We start from the raw sequence: 27,812 nt of genomic DNA on the forward strand, positions 1-27,812 counted from the left end.
CAGAGTATGAAAGAATTAAATTAAATTTTTTTGATTTATAAGAGGTTTTATGAATATTTGTTACTATAAAAAAAGTTCGAAAGATTTTTTTTTCTAAAACTCTGGAAAAATTAGATTGCTAAATTTTAAAAAGCGATTTATAGATTTAGCAATAAAGTTTAAAAAAAAATGTTAAGTAAGGAACATGTTAAATACCTAGAAATAATTTTAAATATTTATGAATAAGTTATAATATAGATGGTTTTGAAGAATAATATATACAATAAATTTTAAATAAGAAAAAATCAAATTCGATCGAATAATGGATAAAAAATTATATAACGAATAATATATTTTCCTTATTCATATTCGATTCAAATTTTTAAGTCGATAATTTTGTTATTCATATTCGTAAGTAAAATACGAATCGCATAACAAATAAGTTCGTTTTAAATATATCTAAAAAAGTAGAACAATTTGAATTTGATACTTTATTTAAAATGTAATAATTTTGAAAAATTACACATGATCTTTTTAGATTACGATCAAGATTCCACAAAAGATATCATAAATAACAATATTTTCCAATTAGTAGACAATCAGATTAAAATTATTTAATTTAATATATTCTGAAATCAATATTTAATTATATTAGTTTATACCAAGAAATTTATTTTGTGAATCATGTATTGTTTTAATTTATTAAATTGTTTTACTGCAAAATGCCATACAAAAATGATATTAAGAAAGATTAACAGACTACACATTACGGTGGGGGGGGGGGGGGGGGGAGAAAAGCTTTACAATAAAAATCTAAGAAGTATTTTTTTAAAAAAATATTAGCCTATTTAATATAAAGCAGACCATCATTCTAATTTACAAAATGGGATTCACCTCGTATCATAGAATCTTGTCTTGAAAGAAAAGTACCTTTTATTTAATATCCATATCTAATTTTTACCCCCTCCCTGGATCAAGCAACCCATTAAGACCAAGAGTAAATAATATTATTTGAGTCAAAAATATTTTAATTCGCTTTTATTTGACACCTATATCAATATTGTTTGTTGATAAAAATATTCCTAACCACCCAAGACCTAGACACACCCACTTAGAGTGATATTTATTATTACAATAATAAAAAATTCATTACCGTTTATTCGATACTCATATCAAATTTTTATTTATTTTGCATCCACACCCCCCCCCCCTACAGGCCAAATTCAACTAATTAAAAGTAAGAGTAAATATTTTCAGCCAAAAAATATATAAATTAGCATTTATTTGGTACCCACATTAATATTTTGTGTTAATTAAAATATTACTCATCTCCTAACCTAGACTGGGAAAATTAAGAGGCAGTGGTTGAACTCATGGTGAATAGATTTATTTACTAGCTATCTATTTATATTGTACACATCTTCTTTCATAAGGCTAAAAAAATAACTTTAAAATGTATAATAAAATTTGAGAACCTGTGAAGGCATAACTAAGCTGCTGCGATAAATGTTCAGTTATCGTGTTTAGTCGGTGAGATGGAATATAAATCGGGTATTCATTCATTTTCACAAAATATGACAAATAAAATGTGATATCACACGCTTGTCAATATACATTTAAAATGTAACACCTGGGCAGCATTAATATATAAAGTAAATATTTGTGTTTTTCCATATTTTTATTTTGAAAAAATTTAGAAAAATATTGTGGCACTTTTTGTTTTATATTCGGGAGATTTCAGAAATGTGGTAATTTGAGGCGAGTGTGAGATTTTGACTTTTTAAAAAATTGTGACACTCTAATAAGCATGATTGAGCTAACAATTGGAGAATAGATTGCAATAGAAAGAACTGCAAAATTATAAACAGAATATGTATATAAATAATACGATCACTTTATTATATCATCCAACATAATTAGAAATAATAAGTCATAACAAATAAAGGGCAAAAGTGTAATTTAAAAAGAATTCTTTCCAAAAAACTGTAAAGTGTTATCACATTTACAAAATGTCAATTATATAATCTTTCATTAATAATAATCATAAACATAGTCGGTAATATTATATAATATCATAATAATTCTAATTTGAATAAGACATTTTTCGTTTTCATCTAAATATTACAACACTGTTCTACTCAGTGTGATAAAACTTTGGTTATATTTGATATGGAATCCTAAATATCTCAATTTTAAATTATCTATTCTGAATTTTTATATATAATTTTATCCCTTTGTTTGTAGTAGTATAATTGAGATATGGTGTAGTAAGCTGAGATCCTTACTTTGTCAATATAAAATGAATTCATCCTCATAGTTAAAGTAAGTCATCATTATCAGAGGTGTCAGTATATATTTTAGTTTTTTTCAAAATCGATCTAATATATTTTTTGTTTCATGAATATTTCGAAAAACTTTGATGGTTTATTTAACCAAGTCCGACTCGCCTAGCTTCTTTCTGGTGCCTTTCTAAAGGTAAAAGTTTCAAGATTGTCCAGAACAATCATATTTTTAAATTTGATAATTTTAACTTCTACCACAATTCCGACCAATGATTAAAGGGAATACTATAATTTTGCCTGAAATAAAAAACAATCAAGGTAATATCCAGTTTATTCAAAAAATCTAAACAATTTTAAGAAGTACTTATAATTTTTAATAGAATCAACAATCTCTTCCACAATTTTGTCTCCTATCATGCTAATATTTCAATTAGATTTTCATAAATTTCACTATTCTTAATTTAACGAATGGGGTATATGAGATCATCAAATTTCGATAATAAATCGATAAAACCTAAAACTATTATTCATTTTTTTGATAGATGAGTTTTTCTATACCCTCAAAAAGTTAACATTTTTTGGCCTAAAACATGAATGATTTGCTATTCGATCCAAAACTGTAGACCAATCGTATTCATATTCAAATCATTACCGGAAATATTGTTAGTTTTCTGTTTTTTCCCATATATTACGAGAAAAATAAATATGTGAACCAATATATGCGGGATGATGCTTGGCCATACGAATATCAATCTCGCCTTCGCAATATACTAAAAATAATTTAGATGGATATTATGTAAATTACTGAATGAAAGGCAATTTTACGTTCCTATCTCCTCCTGTTCAGGCAAAAAAGAATGTTATGTAAAACATTTCAAAACGTTCAGGAAAATGTTCCTAAAAAAATATCTATTTAAATTTATTAATATACGAATTTTACTCACCGATTATTAAAATATTTATCAAGGTATTCTCGAGAATATCAGTATCATTTATATATTTTATTATTTTTATTTTATAAACAGCTGGTTAATGATTATAGGTCATTCCATATGCCTATAAAATTTGTTCATTCGCAAAATGGATTTGGACTTGACTCATTTAATTCCTTCAGAAATTATCCTTAAAATTTTTGAATGCAACATAATTACGGCCCTAGATATCATACGTTTTGGTGCTACCTCAAAGAAGTCTTATAGGATTATTAAATCGCAAAATCTTTGGCAATGTAAATTTAAGCAAAAGTAAATATGATTAGATAAACAAATTGAAAATAAGTGAATTTATAAAGGTTAAGTTTGTATAAAGTTTTAAAAAAAGTAAAAAATTAGCTATCTTACTTTATTATTATCATTCGTTTTTTATTCTAAAAATAAGGCAATTTTTGATAAAACTCTTTATTTTACAAATTTTTATTAAATAATTATTACATTATATTTTTTCACTTTATTCATGGTGTTATAAATTAATTGTGAACATCCTAATTATCTAATGAATATTTTATATATGGAATTATTTCAGTTTTACTTATTAAGATTTTTTATGTGCTTTGCAATAAAGTATTTTTTGATAAAAATTTTTATTTACAAATTTTTTAATTATAATGATTATACTACATTTTTACATTATTAATGGTGTTAATAAATTAATTGTGATCATCCTAAATATACTGTGGATACTTTAAAATACAATTTGATATACACTGATACTTTAATATTTTAAATTGGGCAGAGATGAACTAATACTTGTAATCAGGTGAAAACTCACGGCATTGGTTAATTACTTTAAATTTTAACTAATACCAATAGTCAATACACAAAAATCATAATTAACCTAAATTTAAAAAAAAATTCTAAATTAATTTATAAAAAAAAATTATTTAAACTGATAAAAAAGAAAAAAAGATGTTAATCTTTAATTAATTTAAAAAAATTTATAATATTCAATATATCTCCTATTCTAAATATAAACTAAATTATTATTTTGGGTAAGTGGTATTAACCAATACCATTCAAATATTGGTGTTAGCAGTTTGGATAGTGATCTGATATGAGATACTCAGTATATTAGTTTATACTTTCAATTATAGCCAATGGAAATTTAAATAAACACAATAAATTTTTAAAAAATTGATCTACAAATATCTAAACATAAAGAAAGATTTATGTTAATTTTTTTTACTTTTAAAATTTTATCATAGAAATAACCTTATTACAAAGAATAATAAAATACAGTAAAATTAATTTTGTTTAGTATATTGAAAAGCATTTTTAAGGCTTAAATTAATGGTCAAAAAATATTTTTATATAAATATAAAAACTGAAAGTAAAAAATCTTATAATATTTTTTTTTTAATTTTTTTGGATTATATTTTATAAAAAGAAAATTGATATTGGGCAATACTTTATTTTATTGGTGATAAAAAGTAGTATCATTGCATTTCTGGATAATATCATCATATATAATTGACCATTTTTATCAATAAAGGTGGAAGAGATTGTGGAATATTATACAGAAATATAGTGATAATGATTGGTTAGATGTTTATAAACTAAGATTCAAGTATATTTATAGTACAAAAAAAGCTATAGAAGATTTATCTTGGAATCAATATTATGTTTGATAATCTTAAAAGTTATTATAAAAATGTTTTTTTAGAAAAGAGATATATCCTCAAATGCATTTGTAGATTTCCAGAAACTAATTGATGAAGATATATATGGTACAAACTTTTTGTTAGATGAAATTCGAGAAATTCTATTCATTTTAAACACTGAATCTTATAGGTTTTTCATATAATAATTTGCCAATTTATATATTAAAATTTTTATTGTAATTCAATTTTTAATCAAAGGTACTATGATTTGACTTTTAAATTTTATACCGAAATTACCTTGGTATTTGTTTCACAAAGCCAAATAAGAACTCATTTTGATCTATTCCTTAATAAACCATCAGAAAAACAAGATTTAGAAGAAGGTATTTATTGCCAAATATATTTTAAAAATTATAATATAAATTTTTAGATGGATGTTCTTATTAGATGTCGGTCCAAAAGCCTAAAAATTAGGGCTGTGCCGATATCAAATATCTGATCGTCACCGATATTTAGCGTTTTCCAAAAATATAGGATCACGCCGATACCTGTAAAAACCTATCCAATCTTTTTATTTTTCTATTTTTTTGTTATTTTATGTATATTTATTTTACATTAATAATATTTTCTAAATAATTTTTTTTAAACAATTCAAATGCACAACACCCCTTAATTTTTATAAAGTTTTTTTTTTAAAAATATAAACCCAAAGTTTTATTTATTTTGAATCTTTTTAAATAATAACGCCAATTTTATTATTTATACTTTAAATAAAAGAATATTTTTTAATATGGTATCTGAATTATGGAAATATTTTACGAAAAGATAATTTTGCAAAATGCGTTATCTGCGGAATTCTTATTTCATTGGTACTACCAATATCCGTAAACATTTTTTAATTATAGAAATAAAAAAATTAAATTAAATGCATAATTCGATTTTTTGCATGAAAAATATTGTATTCTTAATTACATTTGGTTCAAGGGGGGGGGGGGTGAAAAATTAATATAAATATCGGATCGGTTTTGAACCAATATCGGAAAATAGAGATCGGTTAAAAATATGTGGATCGGCACAGTCCTACTAAAAATATTTTTTAGCTAGGGACTTGCACAAAATTATTTGATAAGCTGGACAAAAAAAATCTTCTCATAAATGGCCGGCTAGTGTTAACCAGGGCTGTGAACCCTACTAAAAAGTGTTCAGTTTTAGGTTCTGGTTCAATTACATATCTCCAAACCAGGTCCGGATTCAGGGTTCACAATCCAGAAGATTAAAGACCTATAAAATTAAGTAACAATAACAAAAACATCAGTTTTTATAAACTTTATAAATATATTTTATAATTAAAATTATAATATAAGTTTAATAATGCTATTTTACCTTGTGATTATGTTCTTTTTTTTTATCTTACTTTTAATTTAATAATTTGACAAACAAAAATATGTGTTATTATCTATTATTTTAAAAAATTACAAAATATTCTGGTAAAATTTTATTGAAAAATAATTGTCGAATCCTAAATTTTAAAAAGGGTTCAGATTTGAATTCAGTAAAATATTGAGGGTTCTGTTAATCAGTCAGATTTTTTGTCTTATATTCAAAAAATTTATTTAATTTTTATATTTTTTTTAGAATGTTAAGTTTTCATATTAAGAATTCAAAACTGTTTTTTCTTTTTTTTAAACTCTTAAAAATATTTTATTTTATATTCAAAACAATTATAAGTTTTTATCTTTCATTATAAGAGGGCATTCTAAATTGATTGTTTTTTTTATTTTAATTTCGAAATCAATCTAAATCAATTTATTTTGTATATAAACGTTTTTTTGTATTAGATAATCATTTTTGATCATGACGATTTATTTGTATTTTACCTATAAACTTATTGTGTTCAAGAATATTCTTCCTCATAACTTTTAAAGTGCTTCCTCATCCAAACATCATTATGATTCTACCAAGCTCGATTAAACATTAGGTTCTTAGGGTTCTGGTTCTCAGCCCTGTTTATAAAACACTGGTTATTATTTGTCAAATAAAAAAACCAATCTACATAATTTTTACGCCTTTTGCATATGCGGCTTTAACTTTCAAAATTTTAAATTCTTTTTTAGGCGCAATTTTATTTACTCATTGGCATCAACCTTTTATCGAAATTGACGCGATAACGAACATAACCAAAGTACTAGACGATATAGCCGATGATGTCTGGAGTCGATTTTTAAATACTCACACTTCAATCGTTTCAAATCATTTTCGCGCAAAATCATCTACTCGAACAGGTTATAAATCTATGCATGATTTATGCAAACTTTTATTTAAGGCTCTTCAAAGGCTTATTTAATTTTTTGTAAGCAAGAATTGTCTTAAAATATCATAACTCTCCATATGGTAAAAATAAAGAGGATGAAAGGAACTTATATAATTAACTTTAGGCAATTTTAATGAATGATTTATTTAAACATAGAAGCTACTGATTATAACTTATTTATTTCATGTTATTGGGTCCAATAACCACCACCTCCCTTTTTAATATTCAGCTATGTTTTTCAAAGATTCTTCTCAAACAATTTTTTAAAATCATTTACAAAATTGCAAATAAGGCAATCTATGAGCTCATAGAAAAATTCAAGCCTCTAATCAATTTTTAAACTTTACCGGCATTTTATACTCTAGATAATAATACCATTGTTTTTTTAAATATTGTTTACCAAATATATTTTATTTTCAATGAAAATCTGCCTGCCGCAAAAATGCACCCAGATTACCTAACTTTTGTTAAGTTCGATCCCGCGAAAAGGCTAAATCGGGAGTATACGCTCGAACTGTTAAAATACGTTTCGACTTATCTTTATTGCGAGTATGGATTCCGGGGCGATTACGATCATGAAAATTGGATACAAAATTCTTTCATTAACCAAGTTTACCTAAAATACAGGGATTCGAACCTAACCCGGAGAAGAAAATCCGGGTTTTGGAAAAAAGCTGAATCTGAACCCCGTCAAAATAAATTTCAAAAACCCAAACCGAATCCAGGAATTTATTTGAACCCGGGTTCAGTGTATTGTTTAAAATCATAAATTAAGATATTTGTATAATTGTAAAATTTTTTAATTGAGATTTTATAATATTTTAAATTTCCAATTAAGTGAAGTGTTAATAAATTTTAAACAATTTAAATTCTAAGATTCCTGTTGGAGTATTAATAAATTTTAAACAATTAAATTCATTTATGCCATTTATTTTTAATTTTTAACTTATTCTCAAAGATTATTAATTAGAGGAAAATGAAAGTGAACAAGTCATAAGTAAAAATTATTATATTGGATATTGTTAATTTAAAGAAATACGTCTAAATAAAATTTTTAATTGATACATGACTATGCTTTATATTTTTAACTATATTTTGCCTATAAAATAAAAAATTTATTTTTTATTCCAAATTTATGTCTAGTTTTTTAATTATGATTTAAATATAGAATTTTTTTATCAATTCAAAAATTCTTAAACCCGAGCTGAACCCGGAACCAACCCCGTGTTCAAAAATATTTCCCCGAACTGAACCCACCTATTTTTTTAACCTTAAACAGAACCTGGGCAAAAATTTTGCCGGGTTCGCATTCTGGCTTAAATATTTATATATTTTTTTAAATGATATTTTTTTACATAGCATAGTTAAATGAGCAACTGAAAAAAATTTACATCTATATATAAGAAGAAGAAAAAATGAAATAGTTATTACCAAATAAATGAATGTTATTTATAAATGGTAGGTCTTGGAACGTAAGATGGGGATACCTATCACGCTATCGATAGTTCATAAATTAATAGCGCGACGCTTAGATATAGAGTGCGATATTATCGATTTCCCTCGGAGAGTCATTTTAAGATATTCTTTTGAAAATGAAGCAACAAACGAGTAAAAAAATAATTATATTATTTTTTATTCAATTCAAAAAATTTAAAATTTTTTTAAAGGGATGTTAATAGAAAAAAAGACACTTTTTTCATCGATCCTTTTGATGATGGTAAATTTTTGACATATTCCGAACTGCAAATGGCATCATTCGTAGATCATATCCTCGAGGAAACTGACTTTAAAGTTGCCAGCACGAAAAATGTATTCCCTTTTTGTATTATATGTTTTTATGTATAAGTATTCATTTTACTTATATAGGTTTCCTGAATGTTATTTTTTGAGAGGAGATTATGAAAGTGCAATAAAATTGTAATAATAATTTTAATTAATTCTTATGTATTTATTTTTACTAGTCTCTTAAAATTGTCAATTTACTCCTTCCCCCTCTCATCCAATTTTTCCGTCTTCCCCAAATTTTTATCCTGGTTAAATTCCCGATTACAGAAAAAATTTTCCTCTCATAATATTTTTTTGGAATGAATTGAAAAATTAAGCAGTAATTCTATATCGTATTTATATAACAATATTTTCCTCTTTTAAAATATAAAAAGATAAAGTCATCATTTTTTAAGCATTAGGGTTTGGAAATATTGTTAAAATTTTAAATTTAATCAGTGATATCAATAAATATTTTATAATATATTTTTTAAAACAAAAATACATGAAATTATTTTATTTTGATCCTGCAAAACAAATCTCTGCTAGCAGAAGTGCCATAATTTGATTTAAATACGAACTTGCCAAATACTTGTGTTAAGATAGGGACACAAAATTTCTTATTATATGTTAGGAATATTCCTCTATAATTTCTTAGAATTTTGGGGAAAAACAAGAACTTGTTAATAATTGTTATTATTTTTTAAATGTAATTAATCTTATCCTATATCTTTCTATTTATTAATTTAAATAAAAATTTTTTAATGAAAATTATTGTAAAATTAGATCATTCAGAGGTTAGCTAGAAATTTGATAGCTAATCTATTTTCCCATCCCGAAGAAAAGGAAATCTTTCGCTGTTTTAGGTTTTCCGTGGAATGTTCTTTAATCACTAATCCTAGTGATTTCGAAATGAGATTCTTGCTTCTCAAACTTTATCTTTACCTGGGCATCGAACTCGATAAAGTATCATTATTAAATCTTATTTAATCTTAAATATGAAATTAAATTTCAAAAAAAATAATTAAATTCAAATTTAAAATATATTCTTTACTCTTAAATTTTCAGTATCGATAAATAGATTTTTTTAATAAAGAAAAAAATATAGAATCCGTAAACACCTTAATTGAATCTTTCAACCAATTTTTGAGGAAAATAATTTGATTATAGGCGTGCTGCCCTCCTACTTCTAATTTATCTAGCGGCGATTTTTAAAATATAATTTTTATTTATTTATTCAGTAATTATTCCAGCACTTGTAGATTACCTACCCTATGATTTTCGGAAAAATTTTTGTCGTGAACATTTGTGTATTTTTAAAAAAAATTTATATAATAAATGATTATGAATATTCTTCAAAAGTGAAATTCACATTTGTGGGGTGGGGTTACTCTTATTCCACAAAATATGATTTTTTTTACATTTAGAAATCGCCCTTAAAAAATTATTTACTCAAATTCTGAATAATAATGAATCTCATATCACACCACTAGTTATTTTTATTGTTGAGAATTATAACACGTTACATCTCCAGGAAGGTGACCACAACTTGTAAATAGTTACATTTTTAGGAGTATTACTAATAGCCTTCAACTATTTGCATTTAAAAAATTTATTTTATTATTATCTGAGATAATAATCTTTTTTTTTCTTTAAGCTGTAAATATAATCGATGTCATCTTTTGAAAATATTAAGGTAACTATAATGAATAACCTGTTAAGATTTGAGTAAATTAGTAAGATTTCAAGTAATATTACTATGGTATATAACAAGTTACATTTTGGACAAGGTGACTTTTTATTACAACTAGTTACCTTTACAACTTTTGAATCTCGACATCGTTTTACTCTCAATCTATATAAAAAACGAATATTCTTATAAAATATCGAAAATATGAGTAGATTTATAACAATTTTTGAGAGATTTAAATATTTGATATCATTAATTAAATTACAATTTAATTTTTTTTTCCATTTAATAATATTGATTTCATAATCCTCCCTTATTAACACATAAATCGACAGGAATTATTTTCAAAATTACATAGGTTCTCGAAAATTTGAAGGAGCTCTCTAATAAAGGACTGCACGAATCTTTATGCAAATCGCTTATGACTGAAACCAATGATAAATTGATCGCTGACAATAATCGAGAGGTTTCACTTTAGTAATTTATTTATTTATTTGAATTTATAAAAATATCAATTTGGCATCGATTTTTTATTATATAACATAATTTTTTTATTTATGGATTAGCTTCATATCGTTAAAAGATCTGATCCCATAAATGTCGACGTTTTATATTCGATCGGGATGATTATGACGCATAAAAAGTTTACAATTATATATATGAAAATCAAAGTTTTCATATTTTTTTTGTTTTGCTAGCCGCAATAAGTAGAAAATAGGTTATTGGGTAGTTTATATCGATTAACCCTACATTCAAAGTTGATTTACTTTTCATAAGTATTGATGTATTAGGGCAAGAAAACCGATTTTTCTAAAAAAAAAATTTATCTTTATTTATTACTGCAATTTTTTGGAAAATGTAATCTACCAATTTTATTACAAGTTTATGAATATTACTATCATTATACTAATATTTTTTTGGAAATTTTTTATCACAATTTTATTTTATCATTTTGTTTTTGACATTTTTTTACATTTAAAAAAAACAGTTTTTTATGTTGTAGATTTTTGTTTTTTTTCCTCCCTAATTTAAATACATTATTGGTTACGAAAAGTAAATTAATTTTGGATTAGCCAAATGACATTAAATACTAACTTATAATGGCGATTTATTTATTTAAATGCAGAAAATATGTATAAATTATAGTTCGCCATTGAAAAGCATTTAGTCTGAATATTAAAGAAATATAAGCTAAAATGCATTTTAATGGCATCTACTACATTCGAATTCCATGTATGTACCTTTTTTAATAAATGAAGCCTCAGTTTAGTTTAGTATAAATTAGTGTTGTTAAGAACTCCGCCGAGTCGGCATAACTACGACTCAAGTCGAGTTTTTAGTCAAAAATTGACTGAAAATACAAGTCGAGTTTTGAGTCGATTGGTCGACTTGTTTTACAACTCAAAAATATTATCAAATCGCCACTCGAGTTTTGAACTTGCGTCGTGAACTCAATAATTAGGTTAACTTAAACTTGATTACTTATATAACTGCTATTTATTAGTTGGTTCTGTAAAACCCAGATGGCCTAGGTCTAAAAATCGACTAAACTAGCTATGAGACCCTGAGCACAGATCAGGGGATCAGATCAATATATTTTAAGTTGTTTTTTCTTGACCTTATTAACTTATATAAATATATGATTATTAGAGATATCAACCGATAGCTAATTAGTTCTATTGAATAAGTAGCAAACTAAGTAATTAAAATCTTATTCCTAGGGGTACTTTCTATCTTTGCTTATTTAACTCTCCCCATTATTTAAAGAAATTGTAAATTGATGGTTGTGGGAGGGTTTTAATATACCCTCACCCCCCTTAAACTTGATGAGTCTAGCCATGAATAAAATAATTTGCAAAGGATAATCATGTTATTTTTTTTATTATTTTTTTTTGTAAAATGATAAATATTAAATAATGTATTTGTAACAATATATATTATTTCAGGTACAAATATATATGTGTTATAATCTCTTGGGACCCCTTTTGCAGAGCTAGCGAAGAATGGAAAAGACAAATGGGTGTGAATAAATTGCAAGAGAATGGAGAATACCAACCCTTTTATCACGTTTTGGTAAAAGATGGAACCACCCGTTACGCTGCTCAAGGTAGATTAAGATCATTTTTTTGTAATATTTACAAAATGAGCACCAATGTTATAGTTGATAAATTATATTTAAAATAATTGAATGATAAATATTTTTAAAATTAGAGTTTGGGGAGTGAACCTGTGTTTTTTTTCATCGGAACTTTTTTAAAATTTATAACCTGAAAATATCAGAACTATTATAAATTAGACTTAAAAAACCCTGGTTTAATATCATTATTATTAGTTTTTGGATCCAAATAGGACTGTATTTATTTGATGGTAGTAATTTTAATTTTTTTTTAAATCTATAGAAAACCTTACTTTTGCTCCAGCTCCCTGTTTTATAACCCATCCAGACATTGGAATGTATTTTGAGGAATACAAGGGATCCCATTACACGGCGAACTTAAGGAAAAAAATGGAATACCCTGAAGATGAAGATTTTACTGGTCGGATCACCAACGCTAAATACTCTCCGTTAGATATGCAAACTCGTGTATATGCTTTGAAACCTTGAATAAATATAAACTACTTTTGATTAAAGTCCTCCTATTTTATACTTATATATTACTCAAATGATACGCGTAAATAATTCGTATATAATATATTAATTTAATAAATCATAGGCTTTTATTATATTCGAAAAATATTATTCACTCCATTCTATAACATGTTTTTTTGTAAAACTGTGGTACTAGAAATTTTATACATATAACATTAATCAAATAATATTTTAGTTATATAATTTAATGTTTAGAACCAATCATATTAACAATATGACAATTTCGAACACAAATAATATAAAATATAAAATAAGAGCGAATATAATATTGTTGAAAAATATTATAGCTACATAAACCAGAACATTTATTGAAAGAAAAATCCCCCTAATCATCAGGAGAGATCCATTTAATAAAACAAAATAATTAGCCTTAAGAATGACGAATACGATCGTCTGCCTTAAGTATAGGCCTTCACTAGCATCCCCAGAATTTTTTCTGATTAGGCCGCAGACATCTTTAATATTTTTTTTAGCCAAATCCCCATATGTTGTTAAAGTGGAGCAAATGATTGATACTAATATGTAATTATAAGAATCAGCGCTGTATTTAGCAATCTTAAGATTTTGCGCTCTGTAATTTATTTTCAATTATATAGATATTTTGATGAGATATTATTTTAAAGAATTTAAACCTGAATTCATCATAATTAGTAATAAGAGAAAAGTCGAGAAACAGGAAATCCCTCCATGTTAAAAATATCTACGAATTTTCCGCTAATCTATATAAAATTATATATGTTTTTTAAAAAAAAATCTCTCCCTTATCTTGCCAAGATGAAAAAACAATAAATAAGAACTTAAAATTAACTTATGAAAATAATCTTAAAGATCCTATTATTTATATCATCAACAAATTATATCAAAGATATTATGATAAAAGTGCGATTGAGATATATAATAGATATAACTGCAATTAAAAGGAAGAAGGTGTATACAATTAAAATATTGAATAGTTAGGCTGGTAAAAGGAGTTAAAAGGGGTGAAGGTGATACCTAATGTATGAATTATAGAATATTACCTATGTTTTTTAAGATTAATGTCATAATAAAAACGTGGAATCATAAAAGAGACTTAAAAATAAATTTTAAAAGATTTAATCTAGAATGAATATTAAAAAAGGTTCATTAAAAACATTTTAATTACCTCCAAAAGAGATGTCGAATGATTTTTTCATATCGCTTTAGAAATTAACACTTGTTTTGTTATTTAAGAAAAAAAAATTAAATTTGGATAAGAATTTTTCAAAACTTTTAAAATTAAGAGTATTAATATGCGAAATTTGATCAAAGACCAATATTTTTTGATCTCTTTGGGTGTCATGAAAGCCGTTATAGTTAGATGGCAACTAACACATGAAACTTCATAATCAACCCTTTAACTACCGTCTGCCGTTTACCAATAAAAAAGTTAGAGGTATCAATTACTTGGGCGAGGTGGGAGGATGAGTGGGTGGAGGTGGTTTGCTTCAAAGGGGGGTTAAATTTATTAGGTTGTGAATATTTTATATTGAATAATAGACCCATCTAATATACCCTTTTCAGACATGAGGAAAAATGAGTGAGTTAAAAAAGAAAATTTATGAAAAAATAAATATCGATTAAATTTTGTCAATTTTTCTTTATAAAAATTTCATTGTATAATTATAAGTATCATATTTGATACTGTAGCATAATATATTTTATATTTAAATCAAAATTATAAAAACCCTTATGTGAACTAGTTAAACATAAAAAATATTACAGCTTTCATATTTATTAAATGTATGAGATTTGCAATCTTGATAACAACATTATTTAGTTTCTTTTTTGGCTTACAAGAAATGGAAGGGATTAGAACAACATCACGTCTTCAAACCCATCACTTTATAAACTTGAATCTGAAGATTCTGTTGTTTCTTATTATAATAAATTCAATCTCAATATTAGCATGATATCTTTAAATAGAAACCCTATGCATTCTCTCTATTATTAAGTAGTCTACACGACAAAGATAACGGAAATTTAGATAATTTTTAGGTTTGCAAATTGATTAGTAGGGTATAGCTCTATCGAAGTAATCGACCCATACCTCATATTTTCTTTATAATTCTTGATTTTGGATGGGGGAGGGGTAAAAACATAGATTTTTTTCTTTTACCATTTATGACCATTTTCAACGGAATCAATTCAAAAAGTACTTGAAATAATGATACGACTGTCATTCCATATTACAATACTATTGTCATTGTTACATACCATATCATAGGAACCTCTTACTTTCTTTTACAACTTATATTTAATCCTGGACCCAAAACCACGCTTTTCATATCTAAAAGCGGTATAAAAGTGAGATAGCGATCAAATTGCTGTCTTGGCCGGAAATTTGTCAGTTTTAAATTTACCTTTCCTTCGATATCTAATTTGTCTGGCATCTGATATAAGAATCCAAAATCAGATCCTTTTCCTTTGTAAATAAAAAAATTTAATCTCTCTTATTGCGTATATACACTTTATTATCTAAATTTTAAAAAATAATTTTATAATACAATAATCATAATTTTTTATGGTTAGAATTCAATAAATTACCAATATTCATCCTTTTTTTCTAGCTCGTATAATATTTTATTGTCAATTTATTTAGATGAGGATATTAAGATTGCTAAACATCGACCAAATTCTATAGTATTTTTTTAATATATTTTATATCATAATATCTACAAAAATAATTATACAAGACCAAAAACTATTTATTAATTTCTATAAATGTTGATATCAATAGTATTTTAAATTAATAATGTAGCTAGTGATATTTAGGGTACTATAATGAAAATAATTTTTATAGAGGTTAGGTTTAGATTTTAGAGAATTTGCCTCCAGTACATTTTATAAAAATAATGACTAATATAATAATTTTTTAAAATGAAATATCAATAAACTATATTTGTTTGGACTATTTATTAAATTTGCTACCTTACCATAAAATGGTAAAATAGAATAAAATTTTTCAATTATTTAGAATATATGCTCTAATATTTGAAATAATTTACTTTTAACTTCACAGGTATAGTTAGTAAACAATAATAATATATAGAATTTTCAAAATAATATAATCATTATTCTAAATATAAAACGATTAAATATTTTGCCTAGTACTCTATCTTTCTTTATTTTTGAGTTAAGAGGGCATTATCTAAAATCATGATGCTAATATTTTTACTCACCACTTTCTACCCATCTGCTTGTATAAAAGGATGTACGACCGTTGCTGTAAAGCTCCTCTTATATTTTCAATTAAATTGTTAAATAATAAAATTGAAATATATTATGTAAAAATCTATTTTCTTGTATCAAAAAATGATAAGAATGTTGCTTTCGATGAGAACAGGCGTGTTCAGTTGATAAGGGGTAAATAGAAAAATTAAATAAATATAAATATTTAACATTTATATAATTTATATAATTTAGAAAAAGAGCGAAAAGGTTTATGAAGTAAGTTACGAAATTGGTTCAACTGGAAAAAGCGCGCCTTGAAAAAAAAGAGAGAAGAAACATTTCGTTGGGGAAAACGTACCTGAAGATGATAAATAGGGGATGAATGCTAAGGTTTGATGTGATTTGATGATGTATGATTAAAGTAACAGGCGAAAAAAGCGATTAACTCCTGCTAAAAATACTTTTCCGAATGACCCTACACCAATCACTTTATATATTACTTCAGGAATATAATATAATCATGGGAATGAATTTTTCTGTAGCTATTTTAATTCAATTACTTTCTTTATAATATAATTAATCTAGCACAATCCAATTTATTTGTCATTTGCTTTACTCTAGTCTTCATGTGTGACAGACACACTCAAATGCATTCTTGTATTATCAAATCCAATAGCTTCTTCGTGCCAAACTTTATCGATTCTTCACCATCTCCTATTTTTATGATAAAAATAAAGCTTTCAATAGATTTTAAGACTTTTTATTGTCTGTTAATATGCAGTATACTCAGTCGCTATTCAATGGTAATTATTAAAAAAAATTTAGATTAGAATTTGGGATTAATGATAGTCTTTTAAATAAAGATTCTAATTAAACAAGATAAAAAATAATTTCATTAGAAAGTTATCCAATAGTCGAGAATGGTCTCTGTTGGCGACTTTATAGAAAATTTCTAAGAAAAACTATTTTAAATCTAACGCAGTCCCTTAAATTTGAAATCAAGCTGGTTTTGCTAAAATATTTAGAAATAAATTATATGAATATTTAAATTTATGTGAATACATTTATTATATAATTCGACTTAAATGTTAGCCACCGTTGCGGCCGCATGATCACGCTGAAAACGCTGCCTTAATAAATCACGCTGGCAAGCCGCTGATATTTATAACTGCGGGGAAGACCGGCACATTAATCTTTTAAATAATTTTTATATTTGATACATTAGTATTCTAATGATTAATCAACATATAGTTGTATTATTTGGTTAAGTGTTGTTAAACGGCTCGTTTTGAGCCGAATTTTAAAAACGGCTAACTCAATATTTTAGTTAGAAAAAATATTGCCTAAGTCTGGATATTTCGATTATATATTCCTAGACCTTTGTTTCGTCAATGAGCAAAATCTTCAGGTTGGCGTAATATCTTTTGTGAATAAAATATTGAGCGAGCCGTTTAACAACACTAATTTGGTAAATGTCACAGATATAATGTTAAAATATATAAACCTATATTTTATATGCTACTTGATAGCATTGATCCATGCCCTGTTACCTGTTTTCGAATTGCGATTCCATTGATAATAGAGTTCATCTCTTCTACCCTCTCCTCCTATCATCAAATCCAATAGTTTTCATATCCAACATTAGCATTCATCCACCTCCTTATTATCTCTGGGTACTTTTCGGAAAAAATCATCACTCACTTCATATAACATGGCTCTCGTTTAGCAGTCTAACTAATCTTGAGGTATTTACTTAATCTTTTTGTTCCTTTCCTAAATTATATATTAAACATTTATTTTTATTTTATATTTTTACTTGCCACATTTTCTACTGAGCACACCCATTCTCATTCAAAATAACATTCATATTCTTTTTTTGCGCAACGAGACAATAATAATTTACATAACATATTTTATAAATAAAAGTAATGATTTTATTAGATAATAGAAATTAGAATCTCTTTCTATATATTAAAATAAACAAATATTTTTTTTATTATTTAAACAATCCGAAGAGGCCGTGAGTCGATACTATATGCGACATGATGAGTCATATGCGCGTGAATTAATTACAAATTTTGAGCCATGACTGGTCCAGACTTAAAAGGGGAGGGGGGTTGAATTTTACACAAACACAAATTGTTTTTTTTTTTCAAATATGTTTCACTCTACGAGGTCCATAATAAGGTATATTTTTAATTCCTATATAGCCAAATATAAAACTTCTCATAACAGGGTTGTATATACAAAAATAGGAACATGGTTATAAGTTTTTATACTGATTTTTTGAAGTATATTTTTCATCATTTCAATTTTTCTACATGAGTTCAATAACGGACTTGAAACATCTTCACTTCTAGGTTACTGATATCCATAATAAATATAAGTTTCTTTTTTATTAGGTTTGTAGAAGCCTTATCCAAGGTAATTCGAATTTAATACCCGAAGTATATATATTATATAATTAATTATAAAATAAGCATTACTTAATAGAAATAAACATATAAATATGTTGAAAAATATCTGTAAGGAATTGCAACCGACTAATTATTTATATTCTTTTAAAAAATATTGTAACTTTGTTAAATTGATTGAATGTAATAAAAGAACGCGTTCGACAAAATCAATACATCCCTTTTAAAAATTAGTCTAAAATATAAGAATTACTACTCACCATATTTTTTAAAAGAACAAATTTTATTCATGTCCGGATAAATTTGAATGCTTATTATACAAAATATATTATAGATTATATAAAATATATTAATAATTTGTAATTAATGACTGAAGTATAATATTAAATATAATTACGTAAATATTTCCATTACTGACATATTATTATCCAATAGTAACTATATTACAGATAATGTGATTAGGGGATTTAACATACCATTTAAGAAAATTATAATTTAAGTGTTTCTCTTTTGAATAACAAAAGTATTTACGTTTAAATATTACAAAATATATCTATATTTATCATCAGTTAATTTAACGTTTAAACGATCTCTGCTTTTGCGTTCTATCTTTCCTATTGGTATTTGCTTAATAACAGGAGCTTTTAAAATCATTATAGAAAAGAAATTAATTACAAATCTTAATAGATTGTATATTATGTACTTGATAGAGTAAATTGTGGATGTGTCTTTTATTGCATGATTGAAAGAGTCAATTTTTTCAAATTACTCTTTGATGCTTAAATGCCTAGATGTCTAAACCTCTCAATGTAGTTCATCTCTCTAGAATTTACCAATTATCATCTCTTTTTTTTATGTAAAATCGTTTACTTATTTTTCTACATCGAGGATCGCCAAACCTTTATCTAATATTGATAATTTTCCAAATATTTAATGAGGATGTCTTTATTATGTTATTATTTAGATTCTATTATTCATCCCATAATCCATTCTAATATCTTTTAATAAAAATTATTAATAGTAAATGCTGAATAGTAGCTAAGTTTAATGCTCATTATAACAGCCAATAAAAAGCCTTAAAATCTATTTAAAACCTTCGTTTAGCATAAATATTTTTTAACTTAAATCGCTAATTTAATTTCTGAATTAATATATTATTTTATTGTATATTCCTAATACAAATTTTAAAAAATAAATTTTCCGTGAATTTGTGAATTTTTTTTTATTCCCAACCAATCATACAGTGACACCTTTAGTTATAGCTAAAAATTTAAAACTAATACATGAGCACATGACCCATCATGTCGCATAGAGATTCACGGCGTCTTACAATTAATTTTAGTAATGTAAAAATATTCTTAATTTCATTTAACTTAATCTAAAAATATTTTCACATCTTATATAGTTTTTTTGGCAAGAATCAAAACTTCCAATAATATATTCAACACGTATTTTCAACAATATCTGAATAAATCATCATTGTTTATTTGTTTAAAAATTTGAAATATGCTGTGTAAAAATTTATTTTCTTGTATAAAGAAAGATAAGGATGTTAGTCAGGATGAGAACGGGCGCGTCCGGTTGAAAAAGGGTAAATAAAAAATAAAATATATATAAATATTTAACATTTATATAATTTAGAAAAAGAGAGAAAAGGTTTATGTGGTAGGTTACGCGAATGGTTCAACCGGGAAAAGCGCGCCTGGAAAAAGGGTGGGAGAAAAGATATAGTCAGGGATAACGTACCAGAAGATGCTAAAGAGGAGGTGAATGCCAAAGTTTGGCATAGAGAGGGTGTGAGATATGATGAAGCTAGCTTGAATAATTTTAATCTGATTAATGTCATTGGTAAAGGTGCTTTCGGAAAGGTGTTTTTGGCTGAATCAGTGGCCACTAAAGAGCTGTACGCTCTGAAGGCTATACAGAAAAGTACCCTCAAGCTTAAGAAGGTTATTTCTATTCTCTTGAAAATACATTTTTTGAGAGTTTGAAACAATGATTATTCAAATCTGATCCAATTATTTCTTGAAAATATTCAATAACTTTTGTAAGATTATTATTAACTAAAAACTATACTTTTTTTTAAAATATTCATTGCTACCAATTTTATATCTAACATATTTTTATTATAGGCATTTGATCGTATCCGCATCGAAAAAGAAATTTTTGAAGCTTCTAGAAATCATCCATTTCTAGTAAGATTCCATACTTCCATTGAAACTCCCTCCAAGTATATTTAATAATTTTGTGAATGATTAAAATTATTTTAGATTATTTATTTTTGGCAACTACAAATTCAATATATAATTATAACAAAAATAAATAACAGATTTATATTCGCTCTCGAATACATAAATGGTGGCGACCTTCGCCACCACTTGGAAAAAACAGGGAGATTGGCCGAGGATGCTGTCAGGTTTTATTTATCGGAGATTATAGTTGGATTAACATTCCTCCATTCCAAAGGTTTTATTTCAAACTTGTTCTTTAAGATAAACTAATTTTTATGAATGCTATTTTATCATCATTCATTTTATATTTCGATTTTCGATATTAATGATAGTTATGTTAGTAATAACGTTAAAATTCTTCATTTTTATATTTCAGGAATAGTTCACAGGGATATTAAGCCTGATAATGTGCTCATAGATAAAGATGGGCACATTCGAATTACAGATTTTGGCCTGAGCAAAGTAACATTATCAATTTTTTTTTAGAAAGCAACATATCTTATTTTAAAGTTTATTTTGGTAAACCAGTCATTTAGTCATGATCACAGTAAATTATTATTGTTAGATAAGACAATATATTTTACAGATTCATTCACATAAACTGGTTTTTATTAATAAATCATTTTTATATATACATTAATATATGTTTATATTTAATATATGGTATTAACTATTCTAGAACGGTCTTAATGGGAATAACAAAACTCGGAGCTTATGTGGGACCCCAGGATACCTTGCCCCTGAAATGTTTGGTGGCCAAGGTTATGGTAAATATTATATATATTTTTTTCTTCCAATATAATATTTTTGATATTTTACACATAATAAACAAATATATAAAATGGGGAGGGGGGGGGGGGGTAATATTTAGCCTAAAACGATATTATTTTTGCATGACTGTGTTCTATGTTTATATTTGCCTTTTTTAGAGAAAATAAAATAAGTTGTTATTAATTTTATTATTAACTTGCAATGTTTTTAAATATTCCTACAATATATTTTTTATAAAACTAATGAAAGGTTTTAGTGTGGATTTTTATGCCCTGGGGATCATGATGTATGAAATGTTAAGTGGAAACCCAGCTTTTGTTTATGCACGGGAACAGAGAAGAACTTTGTGCCAAAGTACTTCTTTTTTTTGCTGAAAATCTTTTACTAGCTATTGTGACTAATAAATACCTATAACATAAGACCACTATAATAAATATCTTTAAGTTCTTTTTCTTATTCTCCCACTACTTTAATTTGAATTGCAGTAATTAAATCTGAATTCAAAAATTAATGTTAGAGAGATTGATCTCATTAAATTTATACGATCAAGTTTGTTTCGCATTGTCCATAAAAAAATTTAACTGAAAAAATATATTGAAAAGTCATCAATATATGATCATATTGTGTTGTTAAAAAGTCGAGTTCATCCGACTTCGACTCAGAGTCTCGAGTCGTTAGTCGAATATGTCGACTAACTCAAACTCAAGTCGTGAACTCGAGTTATGAACTTGAGTCGTCAACTTGAGTCGACTAGAGGACGAATATTTTAGATTTATTATTATTAATTAAGATATTTTTTGTATTTTACATTTTTTTACTTTAGACATCCAATTCGAGTCGTGAATCTGAATACAAATTATATAGTTGAGTCGACTAGAGGACAAATAGTTCTATGAACTTGAGTCGTCAATTTGAGTCGACTAGAGGACGAATATTTCATATTAGTTATTATTATTTAAGATATTTGTTCTGTTATTTACATTTTTTTACTTTAGACATCCAAGAGGAGGACGAATAGTTCTCTGAACTTGAGTCGTCAATTTGAGTCGACTAGAGGACAAATATTTCAAATTATTTAAGATATTTGTTCTGTTATTTACATTTTTTTACTTTAGACATCCAAGAGTTGTGAATACAAATTATATAGTTGAATCGACTAAAGGACGAATAGTTCTCTGAACTTGAGTTGTCAATTTAAGTCGACTAGAGACGAATAGTTTTCTGAACTTGAGTCGTCAATTTGAGTCGACTAGAGGACGAATATTTCAAATTATTTATTATTAATTAAAATATTTTTTGTTTTTATATTTTTTTTATTTTAGACTTTCATGAGTCGTGAATGAATACAAATTATATAGTTGAGTCGACTAGAGGACGAATCGTTCTCTGAACTTAAGTCGACTAGAGGACGAATATTTCAAATTAGTTATTATTATTTAAGATATTTATTCTGTTATTTACATTTTTTTACTTTAGACATCCAAGAGTTGTGAATACAAATTATATAGTTGAATCGACTAGAGGACGAATAGTTCTATGAACTTGTGTCGTCAATTTTAATCGACTAGAGGATGAACATTTTAAATTAGTTAATATTATTTAAATTATTTGTTCTGTTATTTACATTTTTTTACTTTAGACATCCAACTTGAGTCGTGAATACAAACTATATAGTTGAGTTGACTAGAGGACGAATATTTTAAAATTAATTATTATTTAAGATATTTGTTCTGTTATACATTTTTTTTTACTTTAGACTTCCAACTTGAATCGAGAATACAAATTTTTGATTATTATCACACGTCTGTCTTTCTTATATAAAATCAAAATATGGTTGAGATATAATTTCAAAATATTCAGATACCTGCAAAATATTTTATTATTTGAGAATATTATTCAATCAAAAAAATGTAAATAAGAATTTTTTTGACGATTCCAGTATATAATTCGTATTCACGACTCAATTTGGAAGTCTAAAGTAAAAAAAATGTAAAAACGTCTTAATTAATAATAAATAACTATAAATATTCGTCCTCTAGTCGTCTAGAGGACGAATATTTTATGAACTTGAGTTCAAGACTTGAGTTCACGACTTGAGTTTATGACCCGAGTTTATAACTCAAGTCAGTTTGGGTCAATTTTTTTGACCCAAAACTTGGCTTAGTTTTCGACTCAGTCGATTAACAACACTATTTTGAATGAATATTCGTAGATTTGAGAGGAAATTAATATAGCAGACTCATGGACAGTCAGTCACTGGGGACAATGTTTACTTCCTATTTGCAAATTTTTCTGTTTTTGTAAATATATTATAAGTTGACTCCCCCCCCTCCCCTTCACCACACATTCTCCCTCTTTCCTAAAAAAAATATTCCAATATTTTACTATAAAAGAATAATTTTTAAAAAAACCTTAAGTTGATATTTTTTTAATTCAAAATTTTTTGGCAAAAAAGCAGTTTAATGTAAAAAAAAAGAAAATCCAATATATTATTTTTATAAATATAATCATACAATAAAACCTATAGTGAGAACCTCGCATAGTAATGTTTGCTCCACCCTATCAAATTTAAATTGCTCTTTTTTTAGATAATTATTTTTGTTAAATCTGCTTTTCGTTGAACTAAAAAGTTAGAATTACACATATAAAAAAACTACCATAAACCCGGGCTAGGTTTTAGTCATGGTCTGTTCATCACTGATTTATATAGCCAAATATTTTAACTGAAAAGATTTTGCCGGTAAGGAATTTTCTTATCTTATGTTAAATTCTTAGCTTTTGAGTTAAAATATTAAAAAAATTAATATATTCTTAACAGCAATATTCTATTTATAGATTTAGAACTATGTGTATTCATCTATTATTCTATTTTATTTACCTTTACCATCCAATTTCTCTCAGATATATAATTGAATTTTCAAACTTGATTTTCGATTACTTTAGCTTAAGTTGTTCTTAAAAATCAACTAATCTATATTTAAAATATAACCCAATATGACAACTAAAATTAATAAGAGTGCTTTCGGATAAACATAGGCCTAATGATATTTAATATATAATTATGATCTAAAATAAAGATAAAATCCATTTTTGAAACATGGTGTAAATACCCGGTGAATTTCAAATAATTTAGCCATTATCTTTTGAGTATATCTTTTATAAAAAATTTATAAAAGAGTAATTCAAAGATTTGCTCTAAATATCATCCTGAAATTTATAGGGTTGGTAGTATACTCATAAGGATGTTCCGGTATTGTAATTTTTTTAAATTATCAACCTCCTAAGTGTACAATCATCAATATCAAAACTAATGCCTAAAAATCTGTAAAAATTGCAAGATTACCCCGAAAAAATATTTTGCAGTCCTAAAAATTAGATTGAATAAAAAAATTTACGTCCTTGAGTATATCAGTTGTTTAATATTTACACTTATAGACTTAATGCTAACCTACTGAAAATTCATTTATAAATATATATATTGAGGTCAGTTGTAGACAATGTCATTGGCTGACATAGACCGTCATTGTGTCTTTCGGCCTTTCCATGACTGACTTCAGTGTATACACATTGTATGCATTTTAATCATGATTGGTGTATAATATAATCTAAATAATAAATTTTATAGGCCTATTTGGAAAGGAAAACGCTGCGCGAATATCAAATATATCGAAAGAGGCTTCGGCGGTCCTAACGGGATTTTTGATAAAAGTTTGATATTCAAATATTGAATATAAAATGCATAATATATTTTTGATAAAACTAAAAATTTTATATTTTCATTATAGAATCCGAGAAAGAGATTGGGGTGTCATCCCCAAAAGGGTTTTCAGCAGATAATTTCCATGCCCTTTTTTAAAGGGTTAGATTGGGAACTGGTAATTATTTTAAAAATTTATTGAAAGAAAAATTTATCAAAATAATAACATTTATACATCTTCACATTTACTGAATAAAACAAGAGGAGATATATGGTAATTTTTATTTTACCTTATTAGGTCGAAGCTAAAAAGATTGAACCTCCATATAAGCCGTTACTGAGCGGCCCCATAGATATATCAAATTTCAAACCAAAATTCACGGTTCAGGAAGCCATCTTAACGCCAGAATACCAGTAATTATATGAATGTTTATTTTCCCATGGAATATGGAGTAAATCTAAATGAGCATAATAGTAAAAATTTTTTGAAATTTCTTTGGATTGTATATTTAAATTAAATGCGCGGCAAAAAATATTAATTTTTTTTCCTTTATTTAGTATAAATTTAACTAATATTTAAATAAACTAATATAGGCCCTCTCCCAAACCTATGATTAATAATGGTGTAATAAAATATGCTACCCTAATAATAATTTTACCTTGCGGATAATTTATGATCCATTGTTGTGGCTGCTTACAGCAAACTCTTGTAAGATGTTTTTGACAAAAACCATATGCGACTTCAAGAAACCTCAATACGAATATATAACAAGCTACCTTTGAAAAAGTTTTAGAAATTATGTACATATGCATCAATGCGTTTATCAGACCTGGAATTCCTAAAATGATGGAAGAGTTGTACAAAATAAAGAAGATTTTATTATTATAGAATTAACTTCTTTATTAAACACACTCGGTCCATATATTCTACAGTATATTTTATAGAATTGGGTAGAAATTATTTAGCCGAATGCTTTGATAATAGAAGTATGTTATCTATTTTGTTTAGTTTAAAATCATATTTACTCTGTTTTAAAATGTTGAGAGCATTTTTTTTAATATTCTACTATCGGTTTGCAATTTAAAATTTTGTTGGCTGTAGCGCATATGGACTGAGTGTGTTTGGAAAAGAAGTTTAATCATAAAATCTTCTCTAATTTTATACAACTCTTTGATCATTTTTTTATGAATTCTAGGTCTGATAAACGCTTGACGCCGATGTACATAATTCTATATTTTTTTCAAAGGTAGTCGTGTTATGTATTCGTATCATATTGTGTTTTCTTGAGGTCGTAATAAGGCAAATTATGGTTTTTGTCAAATAGATCCGACAGCTTGCTGTGAGCAGCCAAAACAAAAAAATTAATTAAATAAACCAATAATCAATATACAAATTCCTTTGAATATTTAGTGTGAGGTACTGCATCGGGGCTAATTTTCTAAGCCCGGCCCGGAGCGAATTTATTTAAATATAGAAATTAATTTTTAATATGTTATATGACGTCTTGTTTCTATAATAAAATAAAATAATTTTATTTTAAAATAAAAATTCAACATAAAATCGATAAATTTAGATATATTAAAAACAATTTCCAAAGCCCTACCCCACCCGGCCTAAATTTTTCCAAAAAAAAATTAGACACGGCCCAGCCCGAACCCGATTTCTTTTTAAAAAAATAGGCCCGAGCCATGTACGGGCCTTGCCTACATTTTATTTGGAATGGTTATTTATCTATCTTGATTCATTTTTCAAGAACGATTTTTGTTATATTATATATTTTACCGATATGATAACAGGAAAGGAAAAATAATGAGATTAATTCGAGTACAGCACAAAAAATAGCATAATATATGTGATTATAAATATAAATATTTAATGATTATTAAATATAAATATTTAAAAAAAATTCAATATATTTCTTTTAATTATGGGTTTTTTTTAACTTTACTTCAAATGATAAAAATGTGACATTTTTATAAAATTATTGACCATTTCAAAATTACCAAAAAAATGTTTTGATCTCAAAAATATTAAATAGACATAATTCAAAACTCTAGGATTTCACGAACAATGAGATTGAAGCGAAAATAATTCTCTTTGGAAAATATTTTTGCATTTCTCCATTATAATCATTGTCGTTTATTATTGTTTATATTTCTCTATTTTTTATTTTTTTCAATTTAGAAAGGATTTGAATTTGTATCACAATTTAACACCCATCCTACGAAATCATT

The 27,812-nt window shown here is 25.9% G+C and overlaps 3 protein-coding genes and 1 long non-coding RNA gene across 5 annotated transcripts in view; 3 read left to right on the top strand and 1 right to left on the bottom strand.

The window, feature by feature from the left end:
- Positions 1-654, top strand: part of LOC135922051 (aldehyde dehydrogenase, mitochondrial-like) — a 32,418-nt gene extending 31,764 nt beyond the window's left edge. The window contains exon 10 of the mRNA XM_065456461.1: positions 518-654. Coding sequence (XP_065312533.1) covers positions 518-550 — 33 coding nt within the window. The 3' untranslated portion in view covers positions 551-654. The remainder of the gene's footprint in view (positions 1-517) is intronic.
- Positions 655-2,473: 1,819 nt separating this feature from the next.
- Positions 2,474-3,109, bottom strand: LOC135922980 (uncharacterized). The gene is made up of 3 exons (XR_010571087.1): positions 3,067-3,109; positions 2,914-3,019; positions 2,474-2,558 (listed from the first exon to the last, which is right to left on the bottom strand). It is a non-coding gene; the product is annotated as an uncharacterized LOC135922980 (long non-coding RNA).
- Positions 3,110-4,922: 1,813 nt separating this feature from the next.
- On the top strand, positions 4,923-13,353 carry LOC135931538 (F-box only protein 21-like). 2 transcript variants are annotated; one of them, XM_065468731.1, is made up of 11 exons: positions 4,923-5,047; positions 5,116-5,240; positions 6,972-7,139; positions 7,621-7,778; positions 8,631-8,776; positions 8,836-8,977; positions 9,719-9,898; positions 10,981-11,088; positions 11,189-11,265; positions 12,569-12,729; positions 13,022-13,353. In XM_065468731.1, exons 5-11 carry the CDS (start codon positions 8,646-8,648, stop codon positions 13,225-13,227), a joined length of 1,005 nt encoding a protein of 334 aa, XP_065324803.1. In that variant the 5' UTR covers positions 4,923-5,047; positions 5,116-5,240; positions 6,972-7,139; positions 7,621-7,778; positions 8,631-8,645; the 3' UTR covers positions 13,228-13,353. The 2 variants fall into 2 exon arrangements, with proteins under 2 accessions (XP_065324803.1, XP_065324802.1); XM_065468730.1 differs by lacking the exons at positions 4,923-5,047; positions 5,116-5,240 and adding an exon at positions 5,681-5,741.
- A 4,649-nt stretch (positions 13,354-18,002) lies between these two features.
- On the top strand, positions 18,003-25,995 carry LOC135930800 (atypical protein kinase C-like). The gene is made up of 11 exons (XM_065467589.1): positions 18,003-18,209; positions 20,418-20,469; positions 20,520-20,827; positions 21,011-21,108; positions 21,208-21,344; positions 21,486-21,571; positions 21,789-21,876; positions 22,130-22,234; positions 25,506-25,588; positions 25,666-25,755; positions 25,876-25,995. Exons 1-11 carry the CDS (start codon positions 18,003-18,005, stop codon positions 25,993-25,995), a joined length of 1,374 nt encoding a protein of 457 aa, XP_065323661.1.
- Positions 25,996-27,812: the final 1,817 nt, after the last annotated feature.

Source organism: Gordionus sp. m RMFG-2023, chromosome 1 (assembly GCF_954871325.1).
Source record: "Gordionus sp. m RMFG-2023 chromosome 1, tfGorSpeb1-WG-v2, whole genome shotgun sequence".
NCBI classification, from domain to species: domain Eukaryota; kingdom Metazoa; phylum Nematomorpha; class Gordioida; order Chordodea; family Parachordodidae; genus Gordionus; species Gordionus sp. m RMFG-2023.

What these genes read in the sequence shown, in the direction of transcription:
- LOC135931538 (XM_065468730.1), top strand. Translation starts at nt 5,696, where the DNA reads ATGCGTTATCTGCGGAATTCTTATTTCATTGGTACTACCAATATCC. An exon ending in AAAATCATCTACTCGAACAG is followed by an intron (nt 7,140 to 7,620) that starts GTTATAAATCTA and finishes AAATGCACCCAG; the next exon opens with ATTACCTAACTTTTGTTAAG. An exon ending in ATGATTATGACGCATAAAAA is followed by an intron (nt 11,266 to 12,568) that starts GTTTACAATTAT and finishes ATATTATTTCAG; the next exon opens with GTACAAATATATATGTGTTA.
- LOC135930800 (XM_065467589.1), top strand. Translation starts at nt 18,003, where the DNA reads ATGCCCTGTTACCTGTTTTCGAATTGCGATTCCATTGATAATAGAGTT. An exon ending in GCAGTCTAACTAATCTTGAG is followed by an intron (nt 18,210 to 20,417) that starts GTATTTACTTAA and finishes TCTTGTATAAAG; the next exon opens with AAAGATAAGGATGTTAGTCA. An exon ending in GTTTGGTGGCCAAGGTTATG is followed by an intron (nt 21,877 to 22,129) that starts GTAAATATTATA and finishes AACTAATGAAAG; the next exon opens with GTTTTAGTGTGGATTTTTAT.